Genomic DNA, 26,218 nt, shown 5'->3' with positions numbered 1-26,218 from the left:
CTGCTTCTATAAACCAACGAGGAGATGGGAGAGGCAGGACTTGCAGCGCAATCTGCTTCAGAAATAGGAATGAGTTCTATTTTAGCCCTTGGCAACGCAGACGCTCGTTGGCGCACGCGAGCAGTGTGGGTGCAATAATTGAATAACATGCATTTCTAAATTTAATTTGAGACGTGTCCTGTCTGGTCAGCATGTTAGTAAAAGTATTTATCTTCAACTCGCAATCTGTGGATTCTATTCGATTAGATAGATTTAAATTGTACGTTAAACATCACAGCATAGTTGAAAGATATGTGTTGCATAGAAACCCGAAGTGGGTGGCCAGCAGAGACAGATGGGATGGGCTGAGGGTGACCAGCAGACATAGATGGGATGGGCTGATGGAAGCTAAGGGTTGGGATGTGGAATTGGAGACAACTGGGAGTGGAGTTGCTGTGTGGGAGATAGAATGATGGTCAAAGATATAAGTCAAAAAGTCCAATCAAAATAAAACATAACAAAAAGTAAATTTGAATGACACTGAGGGGCAGTGTTTTTACAACTAATGCCGGTTTGCCTGAGGGTGATGCCATGCAGGTGTTTGTACACATGCATATACCCACACTCTCATTCAAATAAACACATAAAAGAACACAAACATACATGTAATAGTGCCAGACATGCACACAAACATATAGAGTTGGCATTGCTGTTACGATTTCAGTTGTCCTTGATGTCCTTTGTTTTAAATGTATTATTTTTGTATATATTTTTTGCATTGTTGTTTGCTGTTTTCTTCTGTCGTTTCCTTTTTTCTCTTTAGTTCATTCTCTTGGTTGTTGGTGCATTGGGGGGTTCTTGGGGGTGGGGAATGGTATTAATTGTATTTTTTATTTTTCTTCTTTCCTATTTTTCTTCCTGGGGGGACTGTGGGAGGGGTCTCGAATGGTTGAGGGACAGCTATTGGAGAACTGTGGGGGGATCATGGAGGGTTCGATTTCACGTTTTGGCCTGGTGGTAGATTTGTCAACGTGCCCTTGTTGTTAAACGGCTTCACTGCGAGTATATTGTATGTTTCGGATATTCAATAAAAAAACTTTTTTTTTTTTAAAGACATCAGTCAGGAAGTTATAGCTTGGTCGCAAATGGGTCTTCAAAATGGACAATGACCCCAAGCATACTTCCAAAGTTGTGACAAAATGACTTAAGGACAACAAAGTCAAGGTATTGGAGTGGCCATCACAAAGCCCTGACCTCAATCCCATAGAAAATGTGTGGGCACAACTGAAAAAGCGTGTGCGAGCAAGGAGGCCTACAAACCTGACTCTGTTACACCAGCTCTGTCAGGAGGAATGGGCCAAAATTCACCCAACTTATTGTGAGAAGCTTGTGGAAGGCTATCCGAAACATTTGACCCAAGTTAAACAATTTAAAGACAATGCTACCAAATACTAATTGAGTGTATGTAAACTTCTGACCCACTGGGAATGTGTTGAAAGAAATTAAAGCTGAAATAAATACTTCTCTCTACTATTATTCTGACATTTCACATTCTTAAAATAAAGTGGTTATCCTAACTGACCTAAAACAGGGATTTTTTTTATCACCTTCTAAAGACATTCACAGTGCTTAAGACTGTGTAATAGACTACTGAGATGGTAGGCTTTTCAATAAGACATTTTGATGTGCAACCTAATCCAGTGATTGTCATGAATTGTGGCTTGACAATAGGGTATTGATGAGCTTTGTCGGAATTTTGTTGTTCAATAGAGATGAATTTGCCTACATCTTTATGTGTACTAATTTCATAGGCTCATTTATTTTGGGGCTAATTCACCACATGAGGAAGTGAAAACTCAAAACATATTAGCCCACACATTAGTCATGACTTACTTACTCTAACTGTACATTTTATGTCTTAAAAAATACTTTGCAGTTGTAGCCTCCTACCCTATGCAAACGCAATGACCGATGCGCAATTGTGCATTTCACGCTTCGTGTCTTAAAACCATGTCAAATATCTTGGTTGGAAAATATTTGCTATTGAGCTCAATATTTAAAAAATATACCCACAGAAAACTGAGAACAACAGTAGTTGCTTCCAAAGCTATTTATTTCCCGCAATTGGATTTTGAAACGTTATACAAGAAGCCTTTTTACCGTCTCCCGGAGGGCACATCAGCAGGCCCCAGGGAAGCAGGCCCTGCAGGCAATAGGCGAGGGTATAGCCTACTATTGTAGACTATTCTCCCTATTATAATTCTATGCACACTAATCTTCCAACATTAACCTGGGTTGAAGAACTGAATGTGGCAATTGTCAGAATGAATCAATCCCCAGTTTTCTTTATTTTGTGCGTAAATGCTTTCCTAACCATTTTTTTATGATTCATAAATACTTTCTGAAACCTAAATAATCTATTTTTAAATCTACCAATTGGTGCAGAAACAGAGACAAATATTCATATATTTAGATGGCTTTATTTCATTGATCTGTGGATAAATTATCTGTAAAATGATTCTATTGAGTCTGTTGACATAATTCGAACTAAAAGGCACACTGTATTTAAAGGGATGGCTTCAGATAAATGTACTGAAAACCCTATTGAATGAAAACTCCATGAGAAAATCTATTGGCCAGCAAGTCTGAGGGTTTTCAGCTGTTGAATGACATTTATTCAGAGCATGCAAGGGAGCCACACCTGTGACTGACTAAGGTAAGTCTGACTACCAAATACTGAAAAGTGCATACGAAAGGTGTGCTTAGGAAAGGCTTAAATTCCTAAGTCTCAATCGGCCCCATTGTGGATAACCAAACCAGTTCTCATGACTTAATCACAACATTATTACTGACTAAACTTCCAAGCAATTTTCCTGTATTAAAGCACTGTGAAAGAAAGTGTTACACAAGCTATTTTACAGGGCACAATTCAACTCAGGGCGCAATTCAAGAGATGTTCAGTTAGGTAAAGTTGGCCAGCAACAACTCCTCTTTTCTTCCCTAGTCCTTGATGGAGGTTTAACCATAATACTCTAGTGGACTGTGTTCTGACTTCCCCCCCCCCCCCCCCCCCCCTCACTCCCCCCCTCTCTCTTCCTCGCAGTATAGAGCCGTGGGATCTCTGGGTAGGAGGGCAGAGTGATCTTTCTCTCTGTGCGAATTATGAGTGTGATCTGGTCAAATCCCCACAGAGACTTCAAAAGAGTGGCTGTGTGCATCCTGAATACTCTCAGTCCCACAGAACGGAACAGACACATTCTCACATTCACTCAGCCTGCAAATCAGCCAGACAGGTGGGCATCCAGAACATGTCCTGCAGTGCAGGAAAAGGAATACTCTATAGGAATAGATTCACAGTAGAGCATTTCAGCATGAACGGAATGGTCTTAGAATGGTAAAAGCTGAATGGCAAAAAAAAAAAGCTTGAATGCCCAAAGCAAAATTTCTCCAATGATAAAGCACGCAGGGGTCAGGGGTCAAGGTTTAAGGTTCAAAGTTCAGCGCAGCCCTTATCAATAAACCTCTCGCACTACCTTAAACACAAATAATGAACAACTGTTTGAGCGATTGCCATGAACCTCTGTCTGAAGCCCAGTTTGTGATGAGTATTGTTCTGAAAGCAGAAACAGGCTGGGGCTGGGGTGATACAGCATATGATCATCAGCATGGAGGTGCACAGCTTCTCTCTCCCAGAGTCAGTTCCTTTTTTACTGCCAGCAGAGCAGAACATTAATGCTTAATGCACAGCAGAACATACACTATATCCTATGAAAAGTGGCAGTCTAGACTTCCAAATCACTTAACTTCCCGTTTGAAAAATAACCTCGAATTTTCATTTTAATTTCATAATTGTGTTTCAATTTTTTCTCTGTCTTGTACCTTTGGTTCTGATGCCGGCAGGGAGGGAGGGGAAGGGTGGCAGGGAAAGGGAGAACATTTTCTTTGAATTGAAGGAGTAGTGAGGCTTGAGGGGGCGTGTGGAAGAGAGGGTCAGGGAGAAAGAGAGAGCTGTCACTTTAAGTCGTTAACTTTCACTATAAACCTCTTCCAATAAAAATGACAGCTGCAGCCCCCTCTCAAAAGGAAAGCAAAAGCATCACATGAGGAACACTGGACGGCTGTGAAAGACAAAGTTGTCCAAGGCGTTTTGGCGGTGCAGAGCCCACCCCTTCACCCCCCTCCACGCAACCACCCCCTACCAGACACACCCACTCCCATTATTACCTTTGTTCCTGAATTACTGCCAGGAGAGGAACGCAGACTGCAGTCTCCCACCCTCTGCCTGCACCCCCCCAACGTTCTCATCAAAGACCATGAACTTCACTGGTGGGAAGACGAGGGGGCGGGGGTTACCTTCTATTCCTAAAATAGGCTACCCCCCAAACATACACAAGAACAATAAAGTGTATACCCTTGACTTGTAGAGGTACTAGGAATAACAAACAACTTCAGTAACAGGTGGTGGGACACACTTATAAAACCAGCTCATCAATAATGACCATACCAGACATTGTTGAGCTCAACTTTATTTAGCAAACTACTATGTTTTCTTTAGGTTTGCAGTCAGGGTTGAGTATAACACCAAGGCCAACGCCATTCTGGCTTCCACCAAAAGGTCCCTGTCCAATCTGGTTCCACCAAATAGAAAGAGGAAAAGTGAGCCTATCCCTTAGAGTGCCTCTATATTTGTCTCACCATCACAATCACCATCACTGCCATGCTAAAAGCAATACTTCACCAACACTTATTTAATGAAATGTTACTTTCTGAACCTGTGTCAGCTCTCTCTGCAGTCTTATTTAAGTTCAGTCAGTTCCATTATCAAATCAAATTGTATTGGTCACATACACATATTCAGTATGTTATTGCGGGTGTAGCGAAATGCTTGTCAAAAACACACACAAAAAACAAAATACTGCAAAGTTTCATAGGAGCTAGAAGCAGAGCTGCTATGTCTGTTGCCGCCATCTCACAAGCAACCAAACAACAAAACCCATAAAAATGTTGAAACAGTGTAGCAACCCTCATGTTACATGATACATTTGGTTAAATGAGGACGGTTATCCTTAGTTGTCTCTAGCCATAGATAACACAGTTGCAGTACATCTCAGGTATTACTAGATCTGCTCTCTTCCCCTATGGAGAAGACAACCAGGCCACTTACGACCACGTCATTTCCTCTGTTTAATAATACACCCCATTCTCGCAAAATCCATCCGAGCTGGCGAAGAACACTATCCTTTTTAATACATGGTTTCTTGGCTTATTGTGATGGCCACACTCAAATTCCTCTGACTAAATTGACACTCCGTCTGTTTTCAATGTCACTGCTCCAATATTTACAGCTGTAAGTGAAGCGGGAGAAAAACAGAAAAAACAGGCTCCAGTGGCTAGTTAGCAGCATATAGAACATGCCGTGCCAAAAGCAGCATGTCATCACCACAGCCAACAATCAATCCATAACTGTAAAATGCTCTAACTGGTATTTCAAACAGTGGCATGTTTTGAATCCTAATGCAACACAACTCTAGATAATTACACAGAGCGAGCAACTACTCAATACATTCAAGGGCTTATCAGAGTTAGTGGTGTCCTTGAAGTGGACAATTAACAATCAGAGCATTAGCAGGGATTTAAATCCAGAGTTACGGACCGACAAATCAAGAACTGACGACAAATGGCATGCTGATACAGCATGTTGAAACAGTGTGGAATGATTAGAACCTCAGCTGTACTAAAGAGGGATAGAAAGATTCTGATTAATAAAACACTATTACACAGTTACACTGCTATTACACTTCTATTACACTGCTATTACACTTCTATTACACTGCTATTACACATATATTACACTGCTATTACAACACACATGCAGACTTCAAGCTATGCTGGGCCTGTAAACATTTTCGAAAAAATCATACTGTCAATGATTCTAACACGGAGACACGGAAACTACAGTAGGCTTGTAATAGTTAAATGCCTAGTTAAAAAAAGGTTAAATAAGAAAATAAAAAAATATAAAACAGTAACCTGTCATGTCTATGTGAAAGTTGGCATGGTGAGATGTTCCATATGTCTGATAAGCCACATAAAGGCCAGTGTGATCACAGTGCCAGTGATCAGGTGTGTAATCAGATAGAGATATCCCAGAAGTCCCTGTGCCTCTCATCTGTGCATATTGGTAGTGGTGGGCGGGGGGGGGGGGGGGGGGGGGGGGGGGGCAAGCTGCTGATATGTGTCAAGTTGTAACATGAGGCGCCCCTGAAAGACCTGCAGTCACAATAACACGGCTGCCTACAGCTTCGGGCTATGTCTCTCCTACAGGGGACAAGTTGTGCTCTATACAGTTCACCAGACATACAGTAGCTGGGTTTTAATCATTTACACTGTGAGTGTCTGTAAGTGTAAAGACTTTAAAGAACTAGGCCTATAGATCCACATGATATGTTAAAAAATTATAGTTATAAGTTGTTTTCCCATATTTTGGGATAAATAGATAACAGACCTAGGCTGTACTGTATATAGCTAATTACCCCATCAGATAATAATAACAATAATTCAAATTATAGTCATCATAATAATATTTTCATCATAATTAAGTGTAATGAAAAAAAGGTACCCGCGCTGAAGCAATACATTTAATGAACATAATTCTGAACTGCAATGTATCAGAGAAAAATATGAAATAGTGACATTCTCATTAGAATAAAAAACATGTAGTATACATTTCAATATAGTGTTGCATGGTATAAAGAAACTTCGGTACTTTTTCAATACTAGAACATGAACAATTGTTCAGTACTAGAATTTGTGTTACTTTCGTACTTTTGCCAAATGTGTCTCACGTCATATACGAACTGAGAGGATCGAGTCTGTCTAGTTATTTGTCTGAATCTTCTCAAGGTGGCAGTAGTAAGCTAGCCAGGCTACTTGCTCTTGCGCATGCAGTAAACACAGTGCGAGCCACTTTTGAGAAGCAAGCGAGAGGAGAGAAAATGCTGACAACATGGCTTCTTCTAACGAAAACATCAAACCGTCACGCCCGGAACTTGCTGACAAAACCCGTTTCAGAAGCGAACTATGGGAATACTTTGCTTACAGAGCAGATGATGAAGGCCAGCCCGCCGAAACAACTATGGGAATACTTTGCTTACAGAGCAGATGATGAAGGCCAGCCCGCCGAAACAACTATGGGAATACTTTGCTTACAGAGCAGATGATGAAGGCCAGCCCGCCGAAACAACTATGGGAATACTTTGCTTACAGAGCAGATGATGAAGGCCAGCCCGCCGAAACAACTATGGGAATACTTTGCTTACAGAGCAGATGATGAAGGCCAGCCCGCCGAAACAACTATGGGAATACTTTGCTTACAGAGCAGATGATGAAGGCCAGCCCGCCGAAACAACTATGGGAATACTTTGCTTACAGAGCAGATGATGAAGGCCAGCCCGCCGAAACAACTATGGGAATACTTTGCTTACAGAGCAGATGATGAAGGCCAGCCCGCCGAAACAACTATGGGAATACTTTGCTTACAGAGCAGATGATGAAGGCCAGCCCGCCGAAAAAACTATGGGAATACTTTGCTTACAGAGCAGATGATGAAGGCCAGCCAGCCGAAACAACTATGGGAATACTTTGCTTACAGAGCAGATGATGAAGGCCAGCCCGCCGAAACAACTATGGGAATACTTTGCTTACAGAGCAGATGATGAAGGCCAACCCGCCGAAACAACTATGGGAATACTTTGCTTACAGAGCAGATGATGAAGGCCAGACCGCCGAAACAACTATGGGAATACTTTGCTTACAGAGCAGATGATGAAGGCCAGCCCGCCGAAACAACTATGGGAATACTTTGCTTACAGAGCAGATGATGAAGGCCAGCCCGCCAAAACAACTATGGGAATACTTTGCTTACAGAGCAGATGATGAAGGCCAGCCCGCCGAAACAACTATGGGAATACTTTGCTTACAGAGCAGATGATGAAGGCCAGCCCGCCGAAACAACTATGGGAATACTTTGCTTACAGAGCAGATGATGAAGGCCAGCCCGCCGAAACAACTATGGGAATACTTTGCTTACAGAGCAGATGATGAAGGCCAGCCCGCCGAAACAACTATGGGAATACTTTGCTTACAGAGCAGATGATGAAGGCCAGCCCGCCGAAACAACTATGGGAATACTTTGCTTACAGAGTAGATGATGAAGGCCAGCCCGCCGAAACAACTATGGGAATACTTTGCTTACAGAGCAGATGATGAAGGCCAGCCCGCCAAAACAACTATGGGAATACTTTGCTTACAGAGCAGATGATGAAGGCCAGTCTGCCGAAACAACTATGCAAAAGGTGTTGCAAAGCATTGCAGGGGAGTTTTAGTTCCAAAATGACATAAAAACTATTTTACATGTGAGATTTTCATTGTAACGTTATTCTATTAACAACTAAATTCAAATCATTTTTGAGCGACATTCATGTAAGCATTATAATATGATTACAACCTAAAAGAAATGCACTTATAACTTAGCTATGACAGCAATACATTTAGACTACTTCACTTTTGCCAGCAGCCCTGGTGTCGTAAATAGTTACCACATCCACAGTTGAAAAAGTTGTGACAGGAAACTTTCTGCACATGCCATGGTCAGTGTGAACCGGAGTGACTTGATATAACGCTGGCCAAAAAAGGTAGCTACAAACAAAACAGAGTTAAATGGTTCCAGTCTGCCATGAAGCGTTCATCTATGTACAATATACGGGTAACAGCCTAGCAACATTTTCAGATATTATAAGTTTCAAATTTTGTCAGAAAGTCGTTTTCATTGTAAATTAAGGTCGCAAACATTAGCTTGCTGGTATGATCTGTGGAGTAATATTATTCGAATCAGAAACCCATTTACATTTCTAGTTATAGCCTAAGTTTAGCTAGCTAGTGTTGAACCTAGTTGGTTTGCTTCAGCTACCTGCAGATCTATACTACAGCTATGGCAATGTTTGTATTGGTAGTAGTATGAGTTGGGATTATTATTATTAATTTAGCTAGCTAACCAAAGATTCCACTTAGCCAGATGATTACATGACCCATCAAGTTAACCAGATGTGTCTGGGGGTGATTACGCGGCCATCTATTGTATTTCATGAACATGTGTACATGTCTAGACTATAGTGACCCATCCACTTAGCTAGATGTGGCTGGGGGGCTGTTATTGCATTTCTTTCACATGACCCATTAATTTAGACAAGTGTGTCTGGGTAACCGTCATCTAATATTCATAAAATATTGATGAAATATTTTTATCTGGACACTTTCTGTACACCTTCTGTATCCGGTGCATGTGGCAAATAAACGTAGATTTTATTTGACATAGTGTGTGTTTACCAGAGACGGTAATGTGAACAACAATATGACCTGCACCAAAGTCAGATTAGGATATAGGCCAAGGACTAGATAAAGTGTATTTTTACCTGGAGTTTTTCCTTATTTTAGACTACTACTTTCACCACTTTTAGTCTTGAAAACCTTGGTTGTTTACTACACAACTCACTCTTTTTAGCACATGGCCTCACATTTGAATCCTTATTAAAGAGATGGGTGGGGCTAAGGCTTAAGAGGGTGTTTACGATGCTCAATGGGTTTAGACAAAGTAGAGCTCTCCAGTAGGTGTAACAAAGCATTGAAGGGACATTTTCTCAAAAGTGGAGTTACACGTTTATCAACTTTCAAAGCAGAATTACTTTCCCATTGTTCCTCAACTGCAGTTTATGATATGCAATGTCTCTACTTTTATCCAATGTAAAAAACACAATTTCAAATTTTACTACATAGGACCGAATACAGGTGTATGTCACATTTCTACAAATACTTTTCTTTAAATCTGATTTTAAACCTTACCTTAACCTTAACCTTAACCACACTTTAAACCTTATGCCTAACCATAACCTTAAATGAAGACCAAAAAGCTATTACTTATACATTTTTACTTGTAGCCATTTTGACTTTGTGGCTGTGATAACTAGTGACAGCTCAGCTCTGGGGCGGAGCATTGCACCATGGAAGTTGAAATGCACTCTGGGAATAATAGTATGCTGTGTAAAATCCATTGTATTTCTATAGTATGTAGACTATTGCAATATAGAAGCTTCAGAAATGAGCTTCAAAGTGTAATTTTTATGCCGTTTTGGAACTAAACTATTAATTTAATACAGTCAATTATTTTGCTGTAATGAATAATGAATTAGAGGTCTAATGAATGTCATTAGATCCAATATTATAGACATAGATAAGCAAATGAACCTTGATATGAATGACATTACATGTATAACAGTTTAGATGTAACTGTAAAATCATTTTGTATGCTCCGAGACTCAGATATGGTTTGGCATAAAGACAATTTGAGATATTCTGTTATTTAATATGGTGTTTTATTTTTGAAAGAAATGTAATATAGAATAGAATACATTATATTTGATATTTAGTTGTTCTCCCAGTAATCAATTGTTTAAAGTAATAAAACCCAGTGGTTATTCTGTGACTTTTGCCATGGTTACGTTTCAAAATCGAGTATCATTTTGGTACTGAGTATCATTTCGGTATCAAGTATCAGGATACTAAACTTGGTATCGGTATCAAAGTAAAAATGCTGGTATCGTGACAACACTATTTCAATATACAGTACACTGCCTTCAGAAAGTATTCATACCCCTTCACTTACAGTTTTCCACATTTTGTTGTGTTACAGCCTAAATTCAGAATGTATTTATCACCCATCACCACATACCCCATAATGACAAAGTGAAAACATGTTTTTAGCCATTATTGCACATTTTTTGTAAATGACATACAGAAATATCTCATTTACAAAAGTATTCACACCCCTGAATCAATACTTTGTAGAAGCACCTTTGGCAGTGATTACAGCTGTGATGCTTTCTGCGTAAGTCTCTAAGAGCTTTCCACACATGGATTGTGCAACATTTGACCATTATTCTATTCAAATTCTTCAAGCTCTGTTAAATTAGATTTTCAAGTAGTAGTAGTTTAAGTCAACACTGTAACTCGGCCATTCAGGAACATTCATTGTCTTCTTGGTAAGCAAATCCAGTGTAGATTTGAGCTGTTTTAGGTTATTGTCATGCTGAAAGGTGAATTCATCTCCCAGTGCCTTGTGGAAAGCGGACTGAACCAGGTTTTCCTCTATGATTTTGCCTGTGCAAAAATAGCTCCATTCTATTTATTTTTTATCCTGAAAAACTCCCCAGTCTAACGATTACAAACATAACCATAACATGATGCAGCCACCAATATGCTTGAAAATATGGAAAGTGGTACTCAGTAATGTGTTGTATTGGATTTGTCCCAAATATAACACTTTAATTGCTTTGCCACACTTCTTGATGTATTACTTTAGTGCATTTAGTGACATAACAATTGAATCCATTTTAAATTCAGGCTGTAACACAACAAAATGTGGAAAAAGTCTAGGGGCAATACAACTACATTTAGAATCATTACTTAATTGCTTCATTATTTTAATTTTTTAAAGAAAATATTTGTTTTGCTTTCATAATCTGTATGTATTATTGCCAATTCCAGAGAATAAATATAATTTTTTAACTTGTAAACGTTGGATGAAACATAGCAACAGAGCACTTTCACATCGGTTCGGTGGAAGCTTGCTTGTAACACATCACATCATCAGGTTTTCGCAGCACTATCTTATTTGCACTATTAAATCATGAATTAATTACAGTACAAACTAGCTAGGTAGCTAACTATATCATTTGAATCAAGCTACAATAGGCTATTCAATCTGAGGATTTTCCTATTTTCCCAATAAGTGGCATCAACTTATTGGTGACTACTTTTTGACGCTGAGCCAGAGAGCGTCACCATCAGTGACTCCGCAGGCAGCACAGACAACGACTCAGACGAGCTCACCAAAGTCGAGGCCGAGCCCTGAAGGCAACCGAAGGAAGACCACTCGTTAATGGTGGATCTGTTAGTTACGGTGTTTCAGTCGGTCGAGGGAGAATATGTCAGTGATGCTGAGCAAGACATTGAAACGGCTTGCTTGTTCAGGTGCACTTGCAAGTCCAACGATGGGAACCCCAGATATTTGCTTTTTACCCCCGAGGAGATGGTCAAGAGACGTGACCAGATTAATTAACTCACCAATGGTCAGTGGTGGAAAAAGTACCCAATTGTCGTACTTGTGTAAAAGTAAAGATACCTTCATAAAAAATGTAAAAGTATTTCACCCAGTAAAACACTACTTGAGTAAAAGTCAAAAAGTATTTGGTTTTAAATATACTTAAGTATCAACAGTAAATGAGGGAACACTCCAACACTCAGACATCATTTACAAAAGAAGCATGAGTGTTTACTGAGTCCACCAGATCAGAGGCAGTAGGGATGACAAGGGATGTTCTCTTGATAAGCACATGAATTGTAAAGTAAAGTACAGATATCCCAAAAAACAACTTAAGTAGTACGTACAGTATTTTTACTTAAGTACTTTACACCACTGCCAATGGTAAGTGCTTGCCATTAAACTATTAGTCAAGTTTAGTTGGCTGTGAGTGTGTAATGTGTGTGTGTTTCTGCGTCTGTCTATCTGTCAGTGTTTGAGTGTGATGAGGCACAAGTAGACTGACTAGCTAGCTAGTTTGTGTATTAAAGCCAAGTATCTGTGTGTGTATGAGTGAGTTAACGTGTGGCATGGGAGAAAGAGGGAGAGAAGAGGGGGATGTGTAGCCCATGCAACCAAGCTAGCTAATTTATTGGACCTGTGTGTGTGTGTGTGTGTGTGTGTGTGTGTGTGTGTGTGGGGGGGGGGGGGGGGGGGGGTTAACCCATGCATTTCAATGAGTGCAGGTTATGTTTAGTTTGTCTGTGTTATTGTTGTTGATATTACTTGAACATGTATTGGCTAGAATATATTATGAAGATGACTGAATGTTAAAGAATTATATATTGTTATTTGTCTTGTTTTCAGATGAATAACATCTAGTGCTCACTGGCAAGTTGGCTGGTTCCATTAACCGCAAACAAAAAGAAACAAAACATCAGAGGACATTATTTCCTTGATAGTCAGAAAATCTACAGAGAAACATTCAAGTTTCTACACGGGTAAGTTTTCTTTAGAGTAATACAACTTGATGTTTTATGTTGTTATTGGGGCTGCGACAGCATGACAAAGTTCATGAGTTTTTTAAAGAAAGTATGAGTAGTAGGCTGCATCATGAATAGAAATACAAGAGCTAATTTATTTTCAGATTTGAGTATTTCTACAAAGAAAACTGACTGCAGTGAAAGTTCTACAAGGAACATGGTATGGCTCCCAGGAAGAAGAGGCGTGGCAGTCGTCTTGCCAGCAAACGGGTGCTGTCCTACAAGGATATTCAGAGAATCGTCCACTACGTCAACTTCGCTGATGTCCAAGCGATGCCCCTCCCAGGACAGATCTTTGGATTCAAGAGGGCAGACATCCAGGTGCTACCGACATTTGAGACCAAGTCCTCTGTGTGGTACAAGTAGTAAAAGCTTTGATGCGTGATCATTTTCCTGAATCTTGATACTAATATTTGTATCAAACGTTCGTCAGCTCAAGCCAGTGGACCAGCGGCAAAGACTCTAACGAAAGTCCACACAAATCGTATCCAAAGAGACTGTAAGTCCTTCATCTCTGGTGACGTGTGGTCAGATTTTGTTTAATGTTGCTCATTTTAGTTGAGAAACATTTTACATTAACGTAATTTACCAAACGCTCCAGAACGACTTACATGAGCAATTAGGGTTAAGTGCCTTGCTCATGTGCACAGACAGATTTTTCACCTGCCGCCCCAGAGATTACTCTGACCGCTTTTAGTGCTCACCCCTCTATCCCCTTCACTGTTTCAGCTCTTTTCAGATGTTGTATGACTGTCATACAGAGTACGCAGGACCTGGGTTTGTGAGAGGGTTGCTTAAGAACATCTATACTCATTATCTGTGACGTATTTATAAGAGATGTTATTTAACGTGGTTATTGATTCATTATTTATCCTCCCAAGCCTTATCTCCAAATGTGATCTAAGATGAAAAAACTATGAGCCACAACCATAATATGTTAGAGGACTGTGTGTGTGTGTGTGTGTGTGTGTGTGTGTGTGTGTGTGTGTGTGTGTGTGTGTGTGTGTGTGTGTGTGATTCCTAAAAGATGTGTCCAGAGATTTGGTGAACTCCGATTGATCTAATATCCTAAATGAATCAGGAATGAGCATGATCAGCGTCACCATAAGGACCCTATATTCATGTCCACATTATATGTAGTGAAACAAGACCGCTCATGGTCAGTAAAGTTATGTTTTTATTGGGGATTTTCAAGTGAATCATTTTCCATATTTTACAAATGTTTGTATTGGACTTTTATTTGTAAATATGTCTGTATCTGTTGTCAACTCCGTCAGTGACTAGTCTAACTCTTTCCTGCAGTCAAATAACCAAATCATGCATGTAGTGGCCTCATGTTTGGAATGTTACTAATATTTGTCATCATTTCATAACTAATGAACATTATTTCAAAAACCCACACGGAAATCTGGTGTTTCTATGTCAAACGATTTTGTTATATTTCAGTCTTCTGTGATTAATATAAATGATGTGTAATATATGTGTAATTTGTAATGTGTGTAATATGTGTAATATGTAATATTTGTAATATATCAAGAAAAACATGCCAAAATGCTAAATAAATTAGCCCTGGGGCATTATATAGTGCTATAACACAAAACAAAAAGAAGTTTGGAGATTTGTATTACATATTTGAATAAAATAATGTTAGAATTAAACAATCAAGGCTTTTAAACACTTGTTGGACAATCATTTAAACAATTATACTGAACAAAAATATAAACACAACATTGAAATCAGTCAATTGAAATCCATGAATTCCTAATCTATGGATTTCACATGACACTGAATAAAGATATGCATCTGTTGGTAACAGATACCCTTTAAAAAAGTCAGGAGCTGGTGTGACCACCACTTGCCTCATGCAGTGTGACACATCTCCTTCACATAAAGTTGATTAGGCTGTTGATTGTGGCCTGTGGAATGCTGTCCCACTCCTCTTCAAAGGCTGTGCAAAGTTGCTGGATATTGGCAGGAACTGGAACACATACACGTCCAGAGCATCCCAAACATGCTCAATGGGTGACGCCTGGTGAGTATGCAGGCCATGGAAGAACTGGGACATTTTCACCTTCCAGGAATTGTGTACAGATTCTTGAAAAATGGGGCCATGCATTATCATGCTGAAACATGAGGTGATGGCGGCAGATAAACGGCACGACAATGGGCCTCAGGATCTCGTCACGGTATCTCTGTGTGTTCAAATTGTGTTCGTTGTCCGAAGCTTATGCCCACCGCCACCAAGCGGCACTTGGTTCACAACGTTGACATCAGCAAACCGCTCGCCCACGCGACGTCATACACGCTGTCTGCCATCTACCCAGTACAGTTGAAACTGGGAATTATCAGTGAAGAGCACACTTCTCCATCGTGCTATTGGCCATCGAAGATGAGCATTTGCCCACTGAAATTGGTTATGACGCCAAACTGCAGTCAGGTCTAGACCATGGTGAGGACAACAAGCAAGCAGAGTAGCTTTCCTGAGATGGTTTCTGACAATTTGTACAGAAATTCTTTGGTTGTGCAAACCCACAGGTTCATCAGCTGTCCGGGTGGCTGGTCTCAGAGGATCCCACAGGTGAAGAAGCCAGATGTGAAGGTCCTGGGCTGGCATGGTTACACGTGGTCTGCGGAAGTGAGGCTGGTTAGACGTATGTCCAAATTCTCTAAAACGACGTTGGAGGCGGTAGAGAAATGAACATTACATTCTCTGGCAACAGCTCTGGTGGGCATTCCTGCTGTCAGCATGCCAATTGCACGCTCCCTTAAAACTTAAGACATCTATGGCATTGTGTTATGTGACAAAACTGTACATTTTATTATTGTACCCAGCACAAGTTGCACCTGTGTAATGATCATGCTGTTTAATCTGCTCCTTGATATGCCACACCTGTCAGGTAGATGTTTTTTCTTTGCAAAGGAGAAATGCTCAATAAACACAATGTAAACAAATTTGTGCACAAAATTGGAGAGAAATATGCTTTTTATGCGTATGAAAAATGTCTGGGATCTTTTATTTCAGCTCATGAAAAATGGGACCAGCTCTTTTACATGTTGTGTTTATATTCTGGTTCAGTATACATGCCTTTGATGGTGTCTGATGGAGTTGACATGAATCCAGTTATTTGCATTGTATAAAATAGGTTGTTCCGTTACATGGTGTGATAGCTCATACTTTGGTCTATCAAAACATATATTTCAAATTTTGCCCATCTTTCAATAATTCCTGAGCTTTAAACAGCAACATTTTCTCTCAGCCACATGGCAAAATTTGTAAAATAGCATGAGATTAGCTATAAAACTGCACTTTATGTTTTTAAGTATTTAATATACTATGTCCCCAAGTGCATACGCAATGTAGCGTAATTTAGCCAGGTTTGTCTCCCTGGGACAGTTGGCTATATGTAAAATTAATGCTCGAGTAGGTTTTTTAGATAGTAGCCTATCTCGTTAAAAAAAAATCGAATCAAATGGACAATATTTAGCAGAATATTCAGATATGAACTCTATTGAAAGAGAGAGTATGATTTTCCTGAATGAGATGTCACCCTAATCATGCGGATGTCATCAGGACAGATAGCAGCGGCACACGAGAGTGAATTGTAGTATTTGACAAGCCTGACGCGACTCAAGTTTTTTGTGAAACATGCCGTGAAACATTTCTTGAAAACTTCCAAACAAGAAGTCTGTCTTTCCATATATTGTGCACAACGTAGACTAAACATGACTTTTATTTTACCTGACTGTAATTACTCATTTCTGAAGCTTCAAAATACAGTGCATAAACGAGACTATCACTCGTAAACGCTACGCTGCGTGAGTCTGAACGTTATAACTAACATTATAAACTCAAATCTTGAGATAACAAAAAATTCGAAGAGCAAAAACTTACCCAATGACAAGAAAGGTTTGGTTTCCATGTCTGGTGGGTTAGCTCATGCCAGCTGACACGACCGTGTGAGTTTTCAGGCGGGAAACAAGGGCGTTATTCTACAAGGCTGGAAAGATGGATCCAGGGCAGTAAAAGTGACAGTCTTTCAAAAACGACGTTCGTTAGTGTCAAAATTCACCTAATGTTTCTACTTCTGTTTGCTCACTCAGCTGCGCTCACTCCTTGCGCTCCTCTCTTTTTAGTTAGAACTCCAACTACTGGATCCGCACTGCAAAAGGGACCCTCGCAAGGGGGACTCCCACCAACGCAAGAAAACCGCAACGACACACGAGAAAGGGGGAGTTTATTATTAACCCTTGTAGGACTTTTACTTTCGACGCCAACGTCTGAACATTTGTTAAAGTGTCCTCATATAGCTGTCACTAGCGTCGGTCCATTACAAACTGAATATTGAGACGGTATGAAACCAATTTATCCAAAACTCGAATTTACACACGACTTGGCATCTCAACATAAGGTTGAATTGAGGCAAGGGGAAGGTAATTAAAGTGCATGTTTTTCTCGTGAAGGAAGGCATTCTCACGTTTCCGTTGTTTAGCATACACCTATTGTATTTAACCCAGTCAAATCAAAGCTGTGGCATGGGCATAAAACAGGCCTATTGAAAATAATTACATTTCTCATGTTCAAAGTATAGGCTAATGATTATACTAATGTATCAAAGGGAGAGACAATAACTGAATATGAAGTAATAAAATAATGTCAGGGCTTGAAAAGTGGTAGGATGGGGTTACAGTAAGTCAGTGGTTCCCAACCTGGGGTACTTGGGCTATCCACAGGGGGTACTTGGGAAGACTCATAAGACCATAGGCCTACTGGTAAAATGCACGAGGGATACTTTGTGGGTTCTTCATACAGAGCAAAATATGATTCGGGGTACAGTAACCAAGAAAGGTTGGGAATCACTGCAGTAAGTTGTATGTTATTATCCCACAACCTATACTGTCCTCTCACATCCACTGGCATCAAAAGTATTCATGAGCCATCGGCAATGCATAAAAAAATCTATGTATTCATTGCAGATGCATCAAAGTTTAGCCACACTTTCACAGGCCCCGGAGCTACTGTACCTACAGTATACAGCAGCATGCAGCATTTACATAACTCCCATTGCATTAGAGCACAGCGAAGTAGGTCATTTCTCCATCATTGTTCCCCTGCTATCCTGTTCTGGGCATGACAGTTCCCGAATCCAAACTGCATCTGTGTTGCCTCAACATCCTATCCCTCACCACATATGCTGCACACGTGGAAAAGCATGTACTGTACTTGAATACATTTCACAAGAGTGAAAAATACATTTTCACTTGAGATTACATTTCACCCAGAGAGTTGTTGGAGGCAGTTTTGGCAGCAGAATACCATAGCCCCCCTTCAAGTCCCTCCTGCCCTGTTTAGGATAGAAACATTTTATATATAGGAAGTCCTGAAGCCACCCTGTAGGCCTGTGCAGAGAGTTCTCCTCATCTCATTGAGTATTGAAGGTGTTCACCACATTTGTGCTGAGGCGAGATTAATAATTAATGCAATGTATGGCGCATGAAAGATCAAAGCCAGTTGTGCAATAAACCAAAAGCAAGTGTGACACCAATTCAAGGAGTGTGTGTGTGTGTGTGTGTGTGTGTGTGTGTGTGTGTGTGTGTGTGTGTGTGTGTGTGTGTGTGTGTGTGTGCTCTTGAACGTGTGAGACAAGAATAATGGGAGAGTTCCCCCATGCCATGTTACACTTTGAAGTGATTTCTGTTTATTTTGAATGGACAATGTGTAATGTACATGTCCTTGGAGCTATAGCTGTGTAATTTCCTTCAGATGTAGTTCTTATTTGGACTTTTATCAGCTTCAGAGTTAAGATTGGTGAGCCACACCTATTTTAACCCACACAATGTCGTTTTGGTGTCCCCCGGCCCTAGCCTCCATTGTTTCTGAACAGGGCATTGTGGGAGGTCACATACTAGTGAACCTGTTGGGAGTAGATTCTCTCCAGGCTCCGGAAAACAACCCAGACCTCTGTTGCATTTTGGAAATCCTTCTACGCTCAACGCACTTCCTGTTCAAGCCCATACACAGCAGCTCCACCAATCAAATTGAATATGAGGGAGTCACAGGTCAACTTAACATAGGGGTAGAGAACCTGGTACAATCATCTTATGGTGAGACAAATGGATTCTTGACAGTAACCCATAATGTCCACAAAAATCATAAAAATATTAAACAAATTGACCAGGGGAGAGCATAGGTTACTCCCATGGCCCAGGAAAAACGTCAAGTTTTACGTAGTCTTCTCTCTTCCTTATGTGAGGAAAATGTGTATCTCTTTAGATAATAATTCCAATACAACTTATGACTGCTGGATGACATTACATTCTGTTCTGATGACCACAGGGTCCAAAGTAAAGCACAGTAATGTTCAAATCCAAGTTTATTTGTCGCACACGCCGAATACAACAGGTGTACACTTTACTGTGAAATGCTTACTTATGAGCCCTTTCCCAACAATGCAAAGTTCAAAAAGAAGAACATTTTTCCAAAAATAAAAAAGGAAGGGGTACGAGGTATTGGAGGTAATTGAGGTAATATATACATGTAGATAGAGGTAAAAGTGACTAGGCAATCAGGATAGATCATAAAAAGAGTAGCAGCGTATGTGAAGAGTGTGTGTGTGTGTAGCGTTAATATGCATGTGTGAGTGTGAGTGTAGTATGTGTGAATGTGTTGGTAGAGTCCAGTGTGTGTGAGTGTAGTATGTGTGAATGTGTTGGTAGAGTCCAGTGAGTGTGAGTGTAGTATGTGTGAATGTGTTGGTAGAGTCCAGTGTGTGTGAATGTGTTGGTAGAGTCCAGTGAGTGTGAGTGTAGTATGTGTGAACGTGTTGGTAGAGTCCAGTGAGTGTTAGTGTAGTATGTGTGAATGTGTTGGTAGAGTCCAGTGAGTGTGAGTGTAGTATGTGTGAACGTGTTGGTAGAGTCCAGTGAGTGTGAGTGTAGTATGTGTGAACGTGTTGGTAGAGTCCAGTGAGTGTGAGTGTAGTATGTGTGAATGTGTTGGTAGAGTCCAGTGAGTGTGAGTGTAGTATGTGTGAATGTGTTGGTAGAGTCCAGTGAGTGTGAGTGTAGTATGTGTGAATGTGTTGGTAGAGTCCAGTGAGTGTGAGTGTAGTATGTGTGAATGTGTTGGTAGAGTCCAGTGAGTGTGCATAGACCCGGAGCAAGAGAGTCAGAGCAAATAAAAAAGGGGGTCAATGCAAATTGTCAATTGTGCACATAGAAAGGTTAATTGTTTAACCATTGTATACAATTAATTGCCCTGTTGGTGATGACTAGAGATCAGGGAAGGAAAAATGTAAAAATGTCATATTCTATTCATCTTCAGCTCAGATGGCTGTTGAGCCTGAGGCCTGTGCTCTGTAATCGAAGACAGACACAACACACTCTTTTAAAACGCCTCAATCGCTTGTGACCCAGCCATTTAATCCTCCTCCTTGGCCGTGATTAATAGCTGTCTGACCCTTCACCTCCTTCCATACCAATTCTCAGGAGAGTGTTTTACGTGTCCCCTGTGCCTAACACTTCAGATGCTGTTTCTCTCTTCAACCTTGCTCGCCACGCCCTTGACTGTTTACGGTGACGGCTCTTCCACTGGTCTCTTTCTCTCTCTTTCCCTCTCGCCACTGCCAGCCCTTAACACTCGTACCCGTATACAGGTTGATAAATGGCTAAATTGGAACATAGTGGCTGAACAGCAACATGCTATACATGGCGTCAGACCTCAGGCTCTGCGCTTCACAGCGCTGTATGGGTTTTGACTGACAGCCGTTCTGAACTTGAGCACCACACACAATATGTTGCCCCCATCCCTCCCGCTAATTGGGAAACTTTAGCAAATGTTTTGCTGACTGAGTGAGGAAAATTATTTAAATTAATTAACTCAACGTATTTTGATATGTTAAAGATTATAATAAATACTGCTTTGATGTCATACAAGCAAGCCAAACACCTGTGAGTCCAAATGTGGTTTTCACATTTCCATATCATAAAACTCATGTCCTACAGTGAGGGAAAAAAGTATTTGGTCCTCTGCTGATTTTGTACAGTTGCCCACTGACAAAGAAATGATCCGTCTATAATTTAATGGTAGGTTTATTTGAACAGTGAGAGACAGAATAACAACAAAAAAATCCAGAAAAACGCATGTCAAAAATGTTATAAACTGATTTGCATTTTAATTTGGGAAATAAGTATTTGACCCCTTCTCAATTTGACCCCCTCCCAGGTGTCTTTTATACAGGTAACAAACTGAGATTAGGAGCACACTCTTAAAGGGAGTGCTCCTAATCTCAGGTTGTTACCTGTATAAAAGACACCTGTCCACAGAAGCAATCAATCAATCAGATTCCAAACTCTCCACCGTGGCCAAGACCAAAGAGCTCTCCAAGGATGTCAGGGACAAGATTGTAGACCTATCAAGGCTGGAATGGGCTACAATACCATCGCCAAGCAGCTAGGTGAGAAGGTGACAACAGTTGGTGCGATTATTCGCAAATGGAAGAAACACAAAAGAACTGTCAATCTCCCTCGGCCTGGGGCTCCATGCAAGATCTCACCTCATGGAGTTGCAATGATCATGAGAATGGTGAGGAATCAGCCCAGAACTACACGGGAGGATCTTGTCAATGATCTCAAGGCAGCTGGGACCATAGTCACCAAGAAAACAATTGGTAACACACTATGCCGTGAAGGACTGAAATCCTGCAGCGCCCGCAAGGTCCTCCTGCTCAAGAAAGCACATATACATGCCCGTCTGAAGTTTGCCAATGAACATCTGAATGATTCAGAGGACAGCTGGGTGAAAGTGTTGTAGTCAGATGAGACCAAAATGGAGCTCTTTGGCATCAACTCAACTCACCGTGTTTGGAGAAGGAGGAATGCTGCCTATGACCCCAAGAACGCCATCCCCACCGTCAATCATGGAGGTGGAAACATTATGCTTTGGGGGTGTTTTTCTGCTAAAGGGACAGGACAACTTCACCACATCATCGGGGCCATGTACCGTCAAATCTTGGGTGAGAACCTCCTTCCCTCAGCCAGGGCATTGAACATGGGTCGTGGATGGGTATTCCAGCATGACAATGACCCAAAACACACGGCCAAGGCAACAAAGGAGTGGCTCAAGAAGAAGCACATTAAGGTCCTGGAGTGGACTAGCCAGTCTCCAGACCTTAATCACGTAGAAAATCTATGGAGGGAGCTGAAGGTTCGAGTTGCCAAACGTCAGCCTCGAAACCTTAATGATGTGGAGAAGATCTGCATAGAGGAGTGGGACAAAATCCCTCCTGAGATGTGTGCAAACCTGGTGGCCAACTACAAGAAACGTCTGAGCTCTGTGATTGCCAACAAGGGTTTTGCCACCAAGTACTAAGTCATGTTTTGCAGGGGTCAAATGAGTTTTTCTGGATTTTTTGTTGTTATTCTGTCTCTCACTGTTCAAATAAACCTACCATTAAAATTATAGACTGATCATTTCTTTGTCAGTGGGCAAACATACAAAATCAGCAGGGGATCAAATACTTTTTTCCCTCACTGTATATAGTACGTTTATGATCAATATGTTTGATGCACAGTTACAAGATGATATGGGGTCATACCCTGGGTTATTATGAACAGAATGAGCCTATTTTTGTCTACTGTGAAGAAAACTTGCCGGGGCACATTTACCTGAATTGTCTCATGACTCCTTTCTGTGCGCACCAACTTAGAAAGTCATGTTGCCAATAGAACAACCTTTCGAATGATGTCCACCTTACCCAGATTGAGATTTACAATGGACCAATTTTAGATTCTGTATACAACAACAGTGATTGTGTGATGACGGGGATGCAGGGTTGTGTTCCAAACAAAACAACTACAAGTGTGCTTGCTCTAGTTCCTCAACGGCATAGCTAGGAAAGCTAAAAAAAAACACTATTTGAGTCATTAAGTGCATTGAAGTGACTTAGGAACTGTACATACTTTGGAGGTGTGTGGCCACTTGTAAACACCAGTTAGTCTTCTCACTGAAACCCTTATAGTTTTTTGTCTTGTGTTGCTCCTACGACACATTTTCCAGGAACATTCATGTTACTGAATGTATCCAGAGTATTTTCAGATTTCGTCATCAACAAATGCGGTGAAAAGTACAGTACATGTAAAATGCACATAAAATCAACAGTGTATTGTTTGGATTCAGTCTTGTGTCAGGTCAACTGTTGTGTCCTCACCTTTGGTCTAATAATTTCCCCATAATCTCCAAAATGTTCCCTTTCAATTGCTACCATGGTTATGCATATGCTTTTCATATCTCCTCTGTAAGAAACATTTCAACTTAGCCCTATCTATATAGGCCAAGTCCCACGAGTGTAAAGGGTTAAACCATGTGTGTGTGTGCCTTAGGGGGAGACCACCACTATAACTACACTCTCTGCTATGGTAGCGTTGACAACTCTCCCCCTCCTCCCTGTCTTAAAGTGTGTGATAAATGGTACAAGATCCTTTTGGTCTTCTTTGTGCTTTGACCATTCAGAACAAGCTCCTTTCTGTGCCAATGGCAGTGCTGTGCTATTCAGAGGAATCTGCACAAGAGCACGTTTAAACTATAAAAGTCTACTTATATTCAAGCTTTTAGCTAAGGGCATGTTTTTGATCTAGAAAAACCTAAGAGGCAAATTATCATTAGAAACTTCAAAGGCAAATTAGTCCAGTTATTTTAATCTCGTTCACAGATTAGAGAAGGGAGAAAAATCTTTAACAAAGGTTACAAAGGTTTCTCTTTGGTAAAGGATTCTAATCCTGGAACGTTTAGTAGATGACATGCAGTAGAGAGGGATGGAGAAAGAATAGTGCTATAGAAAAGAGAGGATTGCAAAGTGTGCAGGATCACCATCAGGCTGGTTGCTGAGCTGGTGTTCTGAATTGTCTGAGGTGAATTGTCTGCCCCCAGGGTGGATCTGTATGGACAGAACCTTCAAGTTCACATTCCTTAACCTTGAGTTCAGGGTTTTGTCTAGGGATGGCGTTGAGGCTACTCCTTCTGGAGGGGTCAACGTTACTAGAGCAAGAGACAGGAAGATACTGTCTAAAAATATGATCCACTTCATTCAGAGCAGCTCAAACTGACAGGTGTCAGAGAAGTCTTTTTCAGATCAGGATATCACAGGCTCTTCCGCCCTGCACTATGATAGGGCTCTTTAATCCATGAGTTTAGTTTGTGTGTCCATTTTTTTTCAATTAAAAATAAGAAAATCCACAGTTCATAAGATCCACAGATGCCATACTAGAGATTCAATTCAATGCCATCCATTTAGATTCAGTGTTGGCAACAATTCATCCAAAATACTTCAGGGGATGTTACACTTTGCGTGCACAGAGCCACTTCTCTGACAGTGTTGCGTTTATACCGGAGTTAATTTGATCGGAGGCGGGAAGGTGTTTGTTGATTTCTATCAGATAGAGCTCATGGATACCGTGAAGGAGCAGCATGGCCAGGGAACAGTAGGGGAAAAACACGCTGGCTGCACAATATTTTCATAAATGATTAGAACCCGTCTTGCTCACGGCCGTTATCAATATTGAACATTACATCACCGGCACTACACAAGGGTTTGAATCATACTCTAGGCTATATGGTTTAAATACTGCCACAGGCAGACGAGAATCCCTTCACACTGTAAGAACCTGCAAAATTGAAGCATGCATCATTCTTTAATATCGCATTTAAGTGAAATTGGCTACATTTAAACAGACACCATGATAAATCTCCACAGCACTTGGCGCATGCTGTTTTTATCACATGGTGGAAAATGGCTGTCTCTTCCGAGCATTACTGTATCTGGAATTGAGTCCAGCATTATTGCGTGCTGATAGAGTGATGGCAGTCTTGAGAGGGACAGATTGAGTTATTGGCCTCTGGAAGGGTGAAGGTGTGTTTATGTTATAGGCTCCAGCTGAAAGATGGCAGATACTGTCATTAAAGTACAGTATCTCACCCCCTCACCCCCTATACACCCCCTATACACTCACCCCCTATACACTTCATCCAATTAGGTGATATAGGCTCATTTGTAACACATAAACAGTATTCATACTAAACATCAGAGATGACTAGCTATGTCCGGGTGTTTAGTCGTTGCATTTGTCCTGGGTGTGTTATTTCCCCCCAGTCCAGCTGGGAGAGAGTGTGACACTGTTGGACTTCAGCTGGATAAACAGTCCCTGTGGAGGCCAGGGCTCTTGTGTACACACTGTGTACACACTGGGAACAGCACACGTTCTACAAGGGGCCTGCCGCTAGGCTGCCGCCGCCACGATGTATGGCTTAACCAGGTCAGGAGTCCATGTGGGCACAGCAGTTTAAATAAGACTGGAGACCACCCTATCCATGTACACAATATGTCATGTACACACACACACACTTTAAGCAGAATGACACTCAGGCCGTACGGGAAAGAAGTAGACTCAATGTGTAATGAGTGAGCTGAGAGTCGGGAAGCAAGTTCAGGGAGTGAGTGTTTCAATAAATAAAATAAGCATGAAACACAAACGCACCAACATGAAAACAAAGTCATTCACAACTGAGGAAAGAACCAAGAGGAGTGACAGATATAGGGAAAATAATCAAGGAGGGGATGGAGTCCAGGTGAGTGTCATGAGGCGCAGTTGCGCGAGACTATGGTGACAGATGTGTGGGATAATCAGCAGCCGGATGACCTAGAGGCCGGAGAGGGAGTATAAGTGACACAATGGGGCTTGAGTGAGAGTAATTTCTCTATTACATAAAGAGAGTGACACACCCAGGAATATATGTAATAAAAAATCACTGAATTAATTACTTTAAACAGGGAATGGTCATTCTTTAAATTGCAGTCATTTTTCCAGTTCAGATGAGGGCCTAAATGATTTGTATCGAAGGGGCTGAGCCTGGTTGCCTGGGCAGCGACCAGAGGGAGTAACAGAGCATCAGAGGTGCTATCTCTCTGTGTTATCTGGCCTCCTCACAGTACAGCAGGCTCAGTATATCTCTATCTGGGCAGCAGCCTGCAGAGAGCCACCCTTCCTTCACACAGCGATTATCGCCCTGTGA

The 26,218-nt window shown here is 41.0% G+C and overlaps 1 protein-coding gene across 4 annotated transcripts in view; it reads right to left on the bottom strand.

Moving 5' to 3' along the window:
* The window catches only part of LOC139408672 (retinoic acid receptor RXR-alpha-A), a 158,492-nt gene extending 141,284 nt beyond the window's left edge, over positions 1-17,208 (bottom strand). For all 4 annotated transcript variants that reach the window (XM_071152856.1, XM_071152858.1, XM_071152859.1 and 1 more), the window contains exon 1: positions 17,048-17,208. In XM_071152856.1, the coding sequence (XP_071008957.1) occupies positions 17,048-17,075 (28 nt within the window). In that variant the 5' untranslated portion in view covers positions 17,076-17,208. The remainder of the gene's footprint in view (positions 1-17,047) is intronic.
* Positions 17,209-26,218: the final 9,010 nt, after the last annotated feature.

Source organism: Oncorhynchus clarkii, chromosome 5 (genome assembly GCF_045791955.1).
Source record: "Oncorhynchus clarkii lewisi isolate Uvic-CL-2024 chromosome 5, UVic_Ocla_1.0, whole genome shotgun sequence".
Taxonomy (NCBI): Eukaryota; Metazoa; Chordata; class Actinopteri; order Salmoniformes; family Salmonidae; genus Oncorhynchus; species Oncorhynchus clarkii.
This window is presented reverse-complemented; position numbering and strand designations above follow the sequence as displayed.